The 14,471-nt window shown below is 53.5% G+C and overlaps 3 protein-coding genes across 4 annotated transcripts in view; 1 reads left to right on the plus strand and 2 right to left on the minus strand.

The window, feature by feature from the left end:
* CUNH12orf65 (chromosome unknown C12orf65 homolog) overlaps positions 1–6,816 on the plus strand; it is a 12,576-nt gene extending 5,760 nt beyond the window's left edge. For both annotated transcript variants that reach the window (XM_033762465.1, XM_010604335.3), the window contains exons 2-3: positions 4,628–4,937; positions 5,770–6,816. In XM_033762465.1, the coding sequence (XP_033618356.1) occupies positions 4,656–4,937; positions 5,770–6,012 (525 nt within the window). In that variant the 5' untranslated portion in view covers positions 4,628–4,655 and the 3' untranslated portion in view covers positions 6,013–6,816. The remainder of the gene's footprint in view (positions 1–4,627; positions 4,938–5,769) is intronic.
* An 895-nt stretch (positions 6,817–7,711) lies between these two features.
* On the minus strand, positions 7,712–12,632 carry Cdk2ap1 (cyclin dependent kinase 2 associated protein 1). The gene is made up of 3 exons (XM_033762469.1): positions 12,543–12,632; positions 11,270–11,396; positions 7,712–8,192 (listed from the first exon to the last, which is right to left on the minus strand). Exons 1-3 carry the CDS (start codon positions 12,609–12,611, stop codon positions 8,125–8,127), a joined length of 264 nt encoding a protein of 87 aa, XP_033618360.1. The 5' UTR covers positions 12,612–12,632; the 3' UTR covers positions 7,712–8,124.
* Sbno1 (strawberry notch homolog 1) overlaps positions 12,564–14,471 on the minus strand; it is an 87,553-nt gene continuing 85,645 nt past the window's right edge. Inside the window, exon 33 of the mRNA XM_033762467.1 lies at positions 12,564–12,640. The gene's annotated coding sequence lies outside the window, so the exon portion shown is untranslated. The remainder of the gene's footprint in view (positions 12,641–14,471) is intronic.

Here is a 14,471-nt window from a genome sequence, read left to right on the forward strand (position 1 = left end):
TAAACTCTTAAGTATATGAGTTTAATCAGTTTCTTTTTATTACTTTTTTTTTTTTTCTTTTTTTTTGGGTACCGGGGATCGAACTCAGGACCTTATGCTTGCAAGGTAGGCGGCGGCACCACTGAGCTAAATCCCCAGCCCTCTTTTTATTACTTTTAATGTGCCTGCTAGAGAACCTAGAATTTCACATATGGCCAGCAGCATATTTCCGCTGGGTGCACTGATCTACAATGCTAACACAATAGAGATGATATTTGTGATTTTTTTTTTCAGCTGGCCAGTTTCTCAATCCCTTGTTACCATGCCACCAGTCTCTGCTAGCTTAAACCAGTATTCACTTAATTCTTCTCTCTGGATGAACTCCTTGCCCTGCCTTCCATTCTGATTAAGCCGTCAGACAGTACTGTGTGCCAACAGACAGGCAGCAAGCACCCTTGCTGAAGCCCTTAAGGGGCTGGGTGTGATGGTGCACACCTGCGATCCCAGCCCTAAGGGGAGGCTGAGGCAGGAGGATTGCTGCGAGTTTGAGGCCAGCCTAGGGTATATAGTGAGTTAAAGGGTAGCCTGGACTACACAGCAAGACCTTGTCTCAATACCCGCCTCCCAAAATACTGAAAGTGAATTTTAGATGAACAGCAGCAAGAAGGCAGGTCTAGAGATGATTGAATCCTACGCTTTCAGTAGATTCGAATCAGATAGGCTTGATCTTTCTTAGAGACCCGAGAGGTGAGGTGGGCATTACCATCTCTGTCTCTCCCTAGCATCAGGGCTGGTGATGACAAAGTGTCACTGCCCACAGCTAGGTTTTGAGTTGATTTTTAGGGTTTACTTGTTTGTTTGCTACTCAGGATTAGACCCAAGGCCTCCTCACTGAGCTGCATCCTCAGCCAACTGTTTTGTTTTTGTTTTGAGACCAGGCTGGGCTCAAACTCTCAGTCCTACTGCCTCGGCCTCCCAGAATGTTGGTATGACAGGTGTGTGCCACCTCCTAATCTAGTTGTAACTCAGGATTATTCCCGTCGGGGGCCTTGCAGTGGAGTTGGCTGCCCCAGGCCCACAGCTTGGTTGGGGTTGGCTGGAGGCAGGGTGTTCAGAAGAGTGCAGGTGCCTTTCCTTGGGGCACAGCAGCAGGTGGGGGCCGTGCTGGGGCTGTGTTTACAGATGTCCAAGTTCTCTTTATGGTCTGGCCTCCTTGGACTCCCTCAGGCCAGTGCCTGACTCTTTAGATGTTTAAAATATTCGCTGGACAAATTAACATTCCTGTTTGTAAAGCATGCAGACTTACCATGTCTGAACTAGAAAGGACTCCAACAAACGAGTGGGTCTTTAACCTAAACCCCGCCAGCTATTGAGCACAGAAACCTTGATCACAGCAAGAGTAGCGAGGAGGGGAGTCAGGCTGGAGAGCCAGTCCTTAAAGCCCACCCTCACAGAGAGGAGGCAGGGCAGAGCTGTCGCGACGGCAGGTTTCTCCTTACCTGCCCTTTTTACCTTTTTCCTTTTTCTTTTTTTTTTTTTATTGTCATGATGAGCTACAGTTTGAACTGCTTTTATTGTTCCCTGAAGACTTTAGGTTGTTCTGTGGGTATCACAAGAGCTGAAATCCAATCCGTATTCTTTGGGCTTCGGGGATGTGGAACCACGGGTGTGTTTGTCATTTTTAGCAGCCGCTGGAGTGGGGCCAGAGCTCCAGGAGACATGGGAAATGTCTGGAATCACCTGAATGGCCACTCCACAAAGCAGCCGGTCATGAACACTGGGGCCTTCTTGGACTTCAGTGGAGTGGGACATCTTCCAGGCTCTGCCAGCCCCAAATCAGGACAGGAGGGTGAGAATGAAGCAGTGGACTGTGACACAGCAGCGGATGACAGAGCTACCTCTGTCCTTGGTCTAGTCTCGCCTGTCTCAGATTTGCTTCCTGTCTTTGTCCCTGTGCCGTGTCCCAGTGCCGCCCAGCCTGGTCACATTCAGCACCTAGCGGAAGAGGAACCCAGGAGGGGCCTCGGCTCAGGTTCCACAGCAAGTTCACTTAGGCCCAGAGCGGGTGACACAAAGAACTGTGTTGTGCAGACTGAAAGGAGACTCAGGAAGGGACACTCAGCCCATCACGAATACTGGTTTCCTGAAGAGATTTCAGAGAAGGTGTCTGGGTTTACCATTCCTCTTCTCTTGAGGCTACTTCTGGGATATTTCACACACAATTGACACCTGTGCTTCAGCTCCACCCTCACAGCCAAGGAGCCCCTGGTCAGTTTTCATTGTGACCCACCGGGTTGGCAGAACACAAGAGACTGTCACAAAAGAGGACACGGCCTTAGACCATACAGTCAGTTGTGGAATGGAGAACTAGCAGCCATGTAAGGCTTGAAAAGTATGTCCTGAAGCCAGGCCTGGTGGTGCATCCCTGTGATCAGGCTGAGGCAGGAAGATCAAAACTTTGAGCCCAGGGCCAGGGATTAAGCTCAGTGGTACTGTTGCCTGCTGCGCAAGCATAAGGTCCCGAGTTCGATGCCCGGTACCAAGAAAAAGAAGTTTGTGCCCATCCTGGGCTACTTAGCAAGATCCTGTCTCTAAAATTGTTTTAAAATGGGGTAAGACAGGGGCCGGGGATTTAACTCAGTGGTTCTGCTGCCTGCCTCGCAAGTGCAAAGTCTTGAGTTCAATCCCGGTACTAAAAAAAAAAATAATAATAATAATGGGGTGAGACAGGCCGGGATTTAGTTCAGTGGTTCAGCTGCCTGCCTTGCAAACACAAAGACCAGAGTTCGATCCCCGGTACCAAAAAAAAAACCCAAAACAACAATTTCTCTCATTAAAACGGGGTGAGACAGGTATGTTCAGTTTCATCTGATACCTTTCCTGAGGAAACAGCAGAGCAGAGATAAGAGCTATGGCGTTGTCGGTGTAAATATGTCCAGTGGCATCTCAGCATCAGCTGTCCTGACTACTCAGCTGGATGCTTGCTTTTAAAGGAACAGGAAATGCACACAGCTGACGTACGTCTTCAATAAACAGCCCCTTACCTGGACCTGGGCTCGACAGTCACAGTTGGCAGTGGACAGAGGGTGAGTAGAGAGCACCCCTGGGGCAATGACCTGCTGGATGCTGTCACCTTAGAAGCTGGCGCCTACCTGGCGTGCAGCCAGTGGCTGTGACTGGAAGCCTCCAGCTTCCAGGTGCTGAGGCAGCTGCAGGGGCCCACGGGCAGCAGCGCCCATGTTCAGTGCCTGCATGTTTCTCAGAAAGATGCAGGCAGTGGCGGGACCTCTGGTTCCTGCTGGCAGGCTTAACAGAGACCCAGTCTCCGGCCTGAGAAGCACAGCAAAGCCCTTTCTTTCCATAATACCTCTTTTTCCTTTCAGTACTGAGGATGGAATAGAGGGCCTCGAATTTACCAGGCAAGTGCTCAACCACCAATCCACATCCCCAGTCCATTTTGTTTTTTATTTTGACACAGGATCTCGCTAAATTGCCCTGCCCAGCCTCAGCCTCCCACACCTGGCTTTTCCCCAGTCTCTCTCAAGTGTGTGTGGGCCGGTTGGAGGAGGGCTCGTTTCCCAATGCAGGGCCAGGTGGTGACCTCCGTTCACAGGGGGACCTTTCGATCCCACCTCTTGGCCCCTGGAGAATGCCAAGGCCCGTGGGATTCATCACGTTCTCGCAGCTGTTACTCCTTGTCCTATTCATCTGTTAAGTTGTCAACCTTGCCATGTCTCAGATCACTGTTTAAACCTTGAGTTGCATGCATGCATGCCTCGTGTGCATGAGGCCCTGGTTCAATCCACAGAAACAAGCCCCCTTGCTCTGAGTCCTCTCTCACTAGCATGGCCCCTCCCCCGAGCCAGTCTCCCTAGACGGCATCCTGCGGGGTCTGGAACCTCACAGCACCTGCGTAAAAGTGATTGGGTGATCCAGACGAGGACGACCGGTTGGATCACATTACTGGCAGCGCATCCCAGAGAGCAGATGTTCCCATTCAAACCCCCGGAACTGCAAACACTGAAAGACGGCATTCGTTGACACTGGCTGATAGGAAAGTCTACTGTGTCTGACGACTGTGGGAGCTCAGCTGCAAAACAGATGTTCACACTGCCATCCTCACCTTCTGCTCCCAGATGCACAAACGCTTAATACCGTCACTCAACTCAGACTCTAATTCCTGATGTACTAGTTCATGTTTCTTTATTAAATTATAGCCCCATTTGGATTTCACACTCAAAACCTCTCCTTCCCGAGAAAACAGCACCTCTGGTGCTTTGAGATATTTCTGGTCTGTTAGCCGGAAGTAGTTATAGGCTGGCAGGGCCTGGACTGATGAGAACACGGGTGAGGCAGGCTGCAATCTTGCCCACCAGTCTCCTTTAGGAAACTACCCTAGAGAAGCGGGGTGTTACTCAAGTGGTTATTTTTGTTTGGGTTTTGTTTGTTTGAGACAGGATCTCACTATATAATTCATGGCGATCCTCTTGCCTCAGCCTCCTGAGTGCCAGGTTCACAGGAGTGCGTCACCACACCTGGCTCAGTGCCATCTATTTGGACTGTATGAAAAGCTGGCTTTGCGACCAAAGCATCATCTTGAGAGCCAAGGGTCTCACTGAAAATCTGGCCTTCTCCCTGTCCACTTCAGGTCCTGAAGAAGCAGCCCAGCACCCCTGATGAGCACCTTCGGTTTACTTCGAGGTCCTGCAGTACTAGCCAGAGTATGCGTGGGGCCGCATGGCCTCAGGCTCAGGGAGAAGTGGGCACTGCTGTCCCCAGGAAGTGCTGGCACTGCGCTACAGGTGGCTGACAAGAGGGACCACCCCGCCCTGCTGCCTCTGGACGAGAGTGAGCTGGAGGAGCAGTTTGTGAAGGGACGCGGACCAGGGGGCCAAGCCACCAACAAGACCAGCAACTGCGTGGTGCTAAAGCATGTGCCCTCAGGGCTCGTGGTGAAGGTAGGGACTCGTGGTGAAGGCACCTGCTCCCCAAGGCAGAGCCCTGCCTTCCGCACTGGGCTCCACGGCCCACCTTTGGAGGAAAACCTCAGTTACTTTTCCTCCTTGGAAAAACTCACTCATGAGTGGCGAAACCCAGAAATGTGACAAGCTCCCTGGGACACAGCCTCGGAGTTGTGCCCACTTCGCAGTGGCGCTGTTAAGACCGAGTGCATGTCCACACTGATGAGGGAAAAAGGCGCTCCGCATCCCCAGCCACAAGCTAGATGCCTCAATCGGCTTCGTCCTCTGACGGCAAACCTTTCAGAGCCTTCTTGACAAAGAGAAGATGAGGCCTTGTGTTCGCCACCGACCATCTAGTCCATCCTTTATCCATTTAGGTGCTGTAGTTCAGGCTGGCCTTGAACGCACTAGGTAGCCCAGGCAGGGCTCGATTAATGTTTTCATAATTATTTAGACTTTCAGTTTTCTGAAGATTATTATTGCTTATAAACAACCATTGGAAAAATTGTTAGAATCATCAGCTAGACGTGGTGAGGCACACCTGTAACCCCAGCACTCAGGAGGCTGAGGCAGAAGAATTGCCCTGAGTTCAAGGTCAGTCTGGACTACATAGATTCTGTCTAAAAAAAAAAGAGAAAAAACCAACCAGAATGAAAGCCAGTTAATGTAAATGTAAATGGGGTTCAGGTAGAGGCAAGGCCATAGGGAGAGGCAGGCAGGTCTGGTCTTCACTGTTCCTGCCTGTCAAGGGGCTGGGCTGGAGTGAGTGATTGCTGAGGCCCCAGTTCTGGCACCCTGTGCTCACCTTGTCACCTATCATGTCTTGCAGTGCCATCAGACGAGATCTGTGGACCAAAACAGGAAGCTGGCTCGGAAAATCCTACAGGAGAAAGTAGATGTTTTCTACAATGGTGAAAATAGTCCTGTTTGCAGAGAGAAACGAGAGGCAGAGAAGAAAAAGCGAGAAAGGAAGAAAAGAGCAAAGGAAACTCTAGAAAAAAAGAAACTACTGACAGAACTATGGAAATCAAGTCAAAATTCTGCTGTGGATAAAAATGCCAATTCTGGCTGAACTTGCCAGAAAGTGTCCAGGGAGTAGTTAGAAGGGTCTCCTTTTTTTGTTTGTTTTTTAAGAAACAAGTCTCTTGTGCTGGGAGTATAGCTCATGGGGGCGCTCTGTGTTCAGTGCCCCAACAATGAAAAAAAAAGCAGCTGTGATCTCACTGCCGGCCCAATTCCTAGAACTCAAAAGATCTCCCTTGGTTCCAGCCTCCCATGTAGCAAGAACTGCAGGAGTATGCCGCTGTGCCTGGAAGCCAGGCTTGGTGGCGCATGCCTGTAGTTCTAGCACTTAGGAGGCTGAGGCAAGAGGATTGCAAGTTCAAGGCCACCAGAACTATACGAAAATGATGGTGACATTATTTAGGTACTTGCCCATTTACCCTGTTAGCTTGTTAGTAGACTTGTTTTGCCAAGAAATGTTTCTCAGGGCCAGGGATTTAGCTCTGGCACCACACTTGCTTCCATAAGCACAAGGCCCTGAGTTCAATCCCCAGTACAGAAAAAAAAGCCTCTGCAGACAAACATGTCATTCAGGCTGGGGATTCAGCTCAGTGGTTTTACCGCCTGCCTTGTAAATGCAAGGGCCTGAGTTTGATCCCCAGTACCAAAAACAAAAAACACGTGATTTTCTGTATACCAACGTGTGGGGAGCATTTTGTTTCAAGTACTGGGGATCAAACGCAAGGCCTCCACTGAGCTGCACCCCAGCCCTATTTCATATTTGCCATCGTGACAAATAGGGGATGGTGCTGACAGGCCCAGCGTGCTTTTCTGACCACAGCACATGAAATACAGATTCTGTAGCACTCAGAAATACACATGGGATAAGCAGCCACCAGCCGAGGATGGCAATAGGCCATTCGCCAAGTTAGTATCGCTGCCTCGTTTTCTGGTTTTCTTCCCAAGCATGTATGGAGCCTGCTGCTGTTAAACACATCCTCTGACGGAAGCACCCAAGCACCTTCCCCAGCCAGCTGTGCTACAGCATCAGTGTGTAAAAGGTTCCAGGCAGGTGGGGAAATGCCCTCTGACAGGTTATCTGCAGCTTCTCACTAGGAAGTGGCTTTAAGCGTGATTGTGCACGCCAATAATCCGAGCACTCAGGAGGCTGAGGCAGGAGGATCACTGCAAATGTGAGGCCAGCCAGCCAGCCTGGACTATACAGTGAGACCCTGTCTCAAAAGTAAACCAAGGGCTGGGGATTTAGCTCAGTGGTTCTGCTGCCCTGAGTTTGATCACTGGAACCAAAAAAAAAAGTAAACCAAAAGGTGGGCAAGGGATTTAGCTCAGTGGCACCACACCTGCCTTGCAAACTCAAGGTCCCCAGTTTGATCCCAGGTACCACACACACACAAAAGTACACCAAAAAAAAAGAAGCAGCTTTAAGATGGCACTTCAGAACTTTCCAAGGAGCCCATACCATAATACAAATTGTTAATGAAAATAAGCTTTATTACATCAAGTAATAAATACATACAAAGATGCAAACAGTTTTAGTCATTTTCTTCTGGATGTTTTGATCAACTTACAGCATACGCAGAACTGAAATCTACACAGTCTTCACATGAGTGTCCAGGGTCCTTGTTAGGGGTCGTCGGTTGCTCTTTCTTCTGTATTTAGAACTTGTGCGTTTTTAGGACTGACTTCAAAGTGCTAAGAGTCATGCAAATGCGGAAGCGGAGAGGCTGTCAAAGCAGGGTCTACACCGCACAGCCAGCGGGACCAGCTGCTGGGTAAAGAGCTCCGCGAGTCGCATGGAACCAAGTCCTCAGGTTGGCAGGGCTTATGACAAGCAACAAAGAACAATCTGGAAGGTGTAAATGTATTCAAAGGAGAAGATAAGGGGAGACACCGGGATCTTGGGCGCAAACAACAGTTTGCTGTAAAGTAATGTCGTGCATCTTTTAAATCAACGCTTAAAACAAAACCCTGGGTTGGCCTAACTACATAAGATGTGAACCCTAATTCCCTGTGAAACCTTTTCTCATTCTTTGAGACTGTAGGTTCAGAGCCCAGCGAACCATGGCAGGAAAAAACAAAACTGTTAACATTTCCAGAACAAGTTTCCGTGGGCAGCTGGCTGCGGCCTCCTGCCTCTTCCCAGTGTTGGCGTCGGGCACCGCTAAGACCTGGCGTTGCGCTCCGTCTCGGCCAGGCATTCCCGGACCAGCCCGCGTGCGTGGATGATGCCTGCAGGGGCAGAGGCCGCGTCAGCCGGCCCAACCCAAAGCCCGCACCCCTCCAGGGAGCCTGGGGACCCACACAACCCAACCAGGCAGGAACAGTGCTTCTTTGCACCCATGAGTCCCACTACTCGGAGGCTAAGGCGGGAAGGCTGACTGCACCCTAGGAGTTCAAGACCAGCCCGGCACCATACTGAGACCCTGCCTCAAAACCAACACTCAGACACCAGAGAATGCCCAAGTACAAGTGGTTTAAGGGACACTGACCCCATCCTGCCCCTAGCCCAGGCGGTCAATGGGCTCCTGCAGGACCCACTGTACATGGGACAGCAGGGTCAGTGTTGCTCTGCCTGTCCTTGTGGCTGACCCAACGGGGCCTGCAGGGGTCAGGCAGGCAAGGGGACACATCCAGAGGACACCGCTGCAGGGCGCCCAACTGCCCTCACACACATCTCCCACCTCTCTCTGGTTTGCCAGTCACCTTTGTTTCTTTTTCCTTTTGCTTTCACTGAACTTAATGAAATATGAACTTTGTTTTTTGAGATTGGGTCTCACTATCTAGCCCAGGCTGGCCTTACTGTTGCGATCCTGCTTCAGCCTCCTGAGTGCTGGGACTACTGGCATGTACCACCACACCTGGCTTGAACTCATTTTTTTTTCCAGTACCAGGAATCAAACTCAGGACTTTGCACTTGCCAGGCAGATGCGGCACCCTGAGCTACATCCCCAGCCCTGAACTCACTTTTATCCATACCAAGAATGCTTTTCTTGCTAATGCACAGCTCACAGAGGGTGTCAGGACTAAGGTTATCAGTCGCTAAAATGAGCACTGCCAGCAGTGGTGGCGCATGCCTTTAATCTCAGCATCAGGAGGCTGAGGCAGGATAATCACTGTGAGTTTAAGGCCAGCCTGAACTACAGGGCAAGAAGACCCAGACTCAAAACTTTAGAAGTCTACATTTCAGAAATGGTACAGTCTACCTAGAGATTCAGAAAACTGTAAGGGCAGACAGCAAATATCAGGATTTTTGGGCTACACAAGTCACAGTTACTTAGTCACTGTACATTGGAATGGCCACACACACTGTGGATGTATGGGTGTGGCCATGTTCCACTAAATCTCATTTATGGACCCAGAAGTTTGAATTTAACAGATTTTTGTATGTCCCCAAATCTTTTACTTTGTTTTGTTTTTGAGAGGGAGGGCCGAGTCTCAGTAGTCAGGCCTGGAATTCCTGAAGTTGCCCAGGCTGGCCTTGAACTCAGATCTTCCTGCCTCAGCCTCTTGAGTGCTGGGATTAGAGGTGTGCACTGTCTATCGCACCCAGCTCCAAAATCTTATTTTTTTATAACCATGAAAAACTGTAAAACACATTCTTGGCTGATGAACTGTAGTTTCCCAATCTATCAACAGTGTTCCATCCAGGCAGAGTGGTATACACCTGTACTCCCAGCTACTCAGGAGGCTAAGGCAGGAGATCACTTGAGCCCAGGAGTTTGAGACAAGCCTGGACAATACAGCAAGATACTCACTTAAAAAAAATAAAAATTAAAAAAGCCAGGCATTGTGGCACATGCCTATAAACCCAGAACCCTGGAGGACTAAGTTTCAGATCTTCATGGGCAACTTAGCGGCTCAGTGACACTGTCTCCAAAAATAGTAATAATAAAAAGGGACGGGATATAGCTCAGTGCAAAGGTCCCAGCTGCAACCCCCAGCACTGCCAAAAAACGAAACAGTGCTCACAACTCCCGTGGCTATTACCCCGTCAACCTGGGGGACACACATTAGCCAGGGCACGGCTGCCAGCCTGCTCTGCCGCCCTGACTGATACCATGGGAAGAGAAAGGCTCAGTCTGGGGTCCACAGTGTCCTTGCGGAGGGGCCGGGAAAGGGTGTGGTCCCCTCCCTGCTGGGGCGTGGCCGCCTGGCCTATAAACCACCTGCCAGACTGGGCAGTGGGAAACTGCTCCAGCCACCAGGACTGCCGGTCCCTCTGAGGGCCAGACAGTGTGATGACCACCTGCCGCCTGCCCCAGATGAGGTCAGGCAGGGCCTCTTCAGCCCATCCCCGGCAGTCTGGCTTCTCCTCGGCACCTCTTTCCGGGCTGCAGACACAGGTAGGCCTGCCCTCTGCCGCAGCCCAGGCAGTGACGGGCCCAGACTTGGGCCACAGACCCGTCAGCAAAGATGTTCCCCTAGCCTTCTGCTCCCCAGTGCCTTTTCTGATCATTTTCAGGTCCCCCAACACCTCCTGATTTGTTACTGAGCCCCAGATCTTTCCAAAGCAGAAACCCTCAGCCAGCACACACCTGTGGACCCAGCACTCTGGGAAGCTGAGGTGGGAGGATGGTTTAGTGATATTCTGTCTCAAAAAAATAACAAAAAAACAGGCCTTGGGATTTGGGGGTGGTAGGTTGCTCAATGCAAAGGCCTGCGGTTCAAACTTCAGTACTAAAAACAGTAAAAACAAAGAAAGCTCCTGTCCCTTCCACCAGCAAGCTACCACTGTCCTCTTCCCACCCTGGGGAGTCCCATTTGCTGTGACACCATCCTCCAACCACAAAAGAACCTCAAGGTGCCTCAACCCAAGAACAGACTCACACCCTCCCCACAGACACTGCAGTAGAGGGGCCCTGAGCCCCAAGCCAAGCCTGACTTCCCACAGTGACACCAAGGGCACCAGAGCAGGCGGAGCCTCTGACAGCAACAGGGACCCGCCCTCCGCTATGCCCGGCCTTGGACTGGTCATCCCCCGACTCGGGCCTTCCCTACACATCTCCAACGGTGTCTCCAGAAAATTAGGTCTTTTTTCTTTTGTACCCCCCACCCCAGCTCAATACTGAGGATTAAACCTAGGGCAAACTGAGCTACATCCCCAGCCCTTTCTTAATTTTTATTTTGAGACAAGGTCTCACTGATTCCCTAAGGTACTCATGCTAGCCTTGGACTTAGAATCCTCCTGCCTCAGCCTCACAAGCAGCTAGGACTACAGGTATGCACCACCACCACACCAGGCTTGGAAATTCCTCCCTGACGGTGAGCGAAGGGGTCCGCCGTGGAGCCCCCGGCCGCACACTCACCCCGCTTCAGCCTCTCCATGGCACTCTTGCTCCCTGCGTACGTGGGTCTGATCTCCTTCCCCAGCTCTTCGATGATGGCCAGCAGCTCTGCATATTTGCTCTGTGGCACCTGGCTGTTCCCAGTTCCCTAGAATCAGAGGGACAGGAGGTCACATGGACAAAACCTGACCCCAAAGCCACAGTTCTGGGTTCCCTGGTCGACACAACTCTCTGGAGACGCTGTGGGGCCAGAGGCTGCGGCTCCTCTTGTGCCCGTCTGCAGGGTTCCCACCATCTCAGAGGGGGAGCTGGCCAACTCCCCACAGTGCCCAGGGAGCCCTTGGGACCTTAGTGCCCACGCTGAGTGGGAGGTGAGACCACAGCCACTGGGGAGCCAGGAGGGGCACAAGATGCGCCCACCATGCCATCCCCTCTGCCTCAGGACACCCTGCTTCACTGCAGCGCCCTCAGCCTGCACAGGCACCCAGATTAGGGAGGTGCCCGACTCAGCCCTCTCTTCCTCCTCCTCCTCCTCCTCCTGCTGGGCCTTCTCGGCCCCAGGAAGCCCCAGGGCAGCCAGCTTGTGCCCCAGGGCCAGCGGCCCAGTCCCCAAGTGTGGCCGCCACCGGACCTCTTGGGTCCCCCAGCACTGGAGCCACATGGCCAGGGCACAGGCTGCAGCTCAGCCCATCCTCCACTGCCTCCCCAGCTTCTGCCCGTCCCACTCCCCGGCCTGCAGCCTGAGCCTGCCTTTCCTCACAGGACAGGACCCCCTGGTGGGGCAGGCAGGGAAGCCAGAGGCCACCTCAGGGCCATGCAGAGAAGCAGCTCCACGGCCACCACAGAATGCTGTCTGCGGTCTGGCGTGCAGAGCTCCAAGGGCTGTGATGCCACCCCCACCCCAGGGGCAAAGAGTCCCTCTAAGATCCATCCGGGTGCAGCGCAGGGGTGGCTTCCTCCCTGAGGCCTATCCTGGGGTTACCCCACTGGACAGGTAAGGACCCCAGGCTCTGTGAGGTTCCACGTGGGGTCTGCACCAGGCAGCTTGCTTGGGACCACACTTGTCACCACCAGCTCGAGAGGCAGCAGAGACCCTCCTGTCCCAACTTAGAGGTCCAGAGTCCAGAAGGAACAGAAAACAGGAAGGAGGGGCCCACAAGAAACCCGTGTGGTGGCCTTGTCATGTCCCTGTGACCTGCAGTACCCATTGGACCTCCCACCCAGATCATCCCTCCTGCTCCTCCCAGGGCCCAGCCCACCCGACCCTGCTCCGGGCCCTAGCACACCACTGTACCTGGGTGTAGCCGAGCGACGGCGGCCCGTAGTCACTCAGCAGCTGGCGGTACTGGGAGGACGTGGCCATGCTGGTGGATGGCGAGTGGACACCTCCAGCTGCAGAAGGAGAGGGGTCAGGGTCTCTCAGCTGCACACAAAGTAGCAATGCTAGGTCCCGAAACAACAGTCCCCGTGCCTAGGGCCACTCAACTCTGCTCCCGATCTCCATGGTGACCACAGCAACCACTTGTCCCCACCCCTGCGAAACCAAGCACACAGACCAGCCCGCAGGGCACACCTTCCACCCCCTTCCACACAGTGGGTTGCTATGAAGCTCAAATCTACACCGTCAGCCTAATCCCTGCTGTCGCCTGTCCTCAGCCCCTGCTTGTCACAGGCCAATGGCCCAGAGCCACATCCCTGCCACAGAGCCCACCTGCTACCAAGACCCAGCCAAGCCAGGCTCAGATTCTTATCACAGGGAAGCCTGCTGGTTCCTAGGAGCCCCGTGTCTGCGGGGGGTGGGGGGGACAGGCTGCTGACAGGAGGCTGCACACCAAGGCAGGGCTCTAACAAGGCAGCGTCCCCCCGCACCCAGACCAGGCCCTCCACCAACCACTGAGCCTGCTGCCCCAAGGAGGGATAGGACCCCGAAGTCTACGCGGCCAGTGCTGCACCCCAAGAGGCAAGGGCAGGCTCCACGGGTGCAATGCAGTATCCAGGCTACTGTCCAGGGCCAGCATTAGGGAGCAAGCAGGGGCCGTGGCCCAGCCCAGAACATCGTCTCTTGGACATAGGGGCGGGCAGACCCATAATGGCGTCCAAGTGGCCATTAGCAGATGGCGGATGTCCTGCAGAATCACAAACAGCGGTAACCATGGAGAATCTACCTAGTGCTCCTCAGCAGCTGCCCGCTCACCGCCCCCAGAGCCAAACAGCCTCTGTCTCATGCACACAGTGAGCTCTGCGGACTTGGCCCGGAGATGGACAGCTGGTGCCAGGCTGGCCACGAAAGCAGCTGCATCTGTTGTGGGCAAGGGCGGGGAGGGGAGTTCAGAAGCTCAGGCGGTACAGCGGGGAGGAGACCCAGCCCCCTGGCCCCAGCACTGACGAGGTCAGCAGCAAGCTGGAGACCGCACAGCTGGTCCCCCTGGCAGGAAGGGGACAGTGCTGCAGTGTCCTTCCAGTCTAGGCCTGCACTGGTCTCCCCATGGGGCCTGGGTTGACATCTGGTTGTGATTCAGACCTCTGGCTACAGGGAGAGTATGGTGGCTCTGACAGCCTCAGTATCCATGGCTCTCAAGGGGGTTGAAACAGAGCTGTGGACAGGTGTGCGGGACAGGGACGCACTCACTACATGTGTGCCCGGGACCTCCAACCGCAGCAAGTGCCCTGGGCAGTGGCTGGCACACTCCACAGAGGCAGGGCAATCCCCGGCCCCTCCCAGTCAAACCCCAAGGTCCTGAACCTTCAGAGGTGGCCGGTGGTGGACTGGGGTACAGGCGTCGCAGGTCCAGAGCCTGCAGGAATGGGCTGGGCTGGCCATGTCCACAGGCCTCCACACATCTCCTGCCCTCTCCTTTGAAGGCGCCACTGTTTTCACCTCCCTGTTCCTCCTCTCTGGGACCAGGAGCGCGCCTTCCTGCCCTGGACCTCAGTTTCTCCACATGCTGGAGGCAATACTCCCCAAGCGAAGGTCTAGAACCCACGGTGGCGGGGCACTGGGGTTAGGGTTAGGGAGACCTCAGGGAGGCAGAGGAGGAATGAGAAATGGCCTCATTGTACTGTAGGGCGGGTTGAGCAATGGCTGAGACCGGGAGAAGTGGCAGGTGACTGACTCCATGCCAAGGCCAGTCCCTCCCTCAGCGTGGAGGGCGGCGTCTGGCCCTGGGCAGAGCTGGCGGAAAGGCCCCGAGTGCCACTCGCCCACTCCTTCCTGCAGAGGCAG

The sequence above is a fragment of the Fukomys damarensis genome, unplaced genomic scaffold (assembly GCF_012274545.1).
Source record: "Fukomys damarensis isolate Sample0158 unplaced genomic scaffold, DMR_v1.0_HiC HiC_scaffold_12, whole genome shotgun sequence".
Lineage (NCBI taxonomy): Eukaryota > Metazoa > Chordata > Mammalia > Rodentia > Bathyergidae > Fukomys > Fukomys damarensis.

Excerpts from the sequence above, each read along its gene's own strand:
- Cdk2ap1 (XM_033762469.1), bottom strand. The coding sequence starts at position 12,611 with ATGGCCACGTCCTCCCAGTACCGCCAGCTGCTGAGTGACTACGGGCCG. Across the intron at positions 11,397-12,542 it reads CGTCGCTCGGCTACACCCAG|GGAACTGGGAACAGCCAGGT; the intron begins GTACAGTGGTGT and ends CTCTGATTCTAG. Across the intron at positions 8,193-11,269 it reads CATGGAGAGGCTGAAGCGGG|GCATCATCCACGCACGCGGG; the intron begins GTGAGTGTGCGG and ends CTGCCCCTGCAG.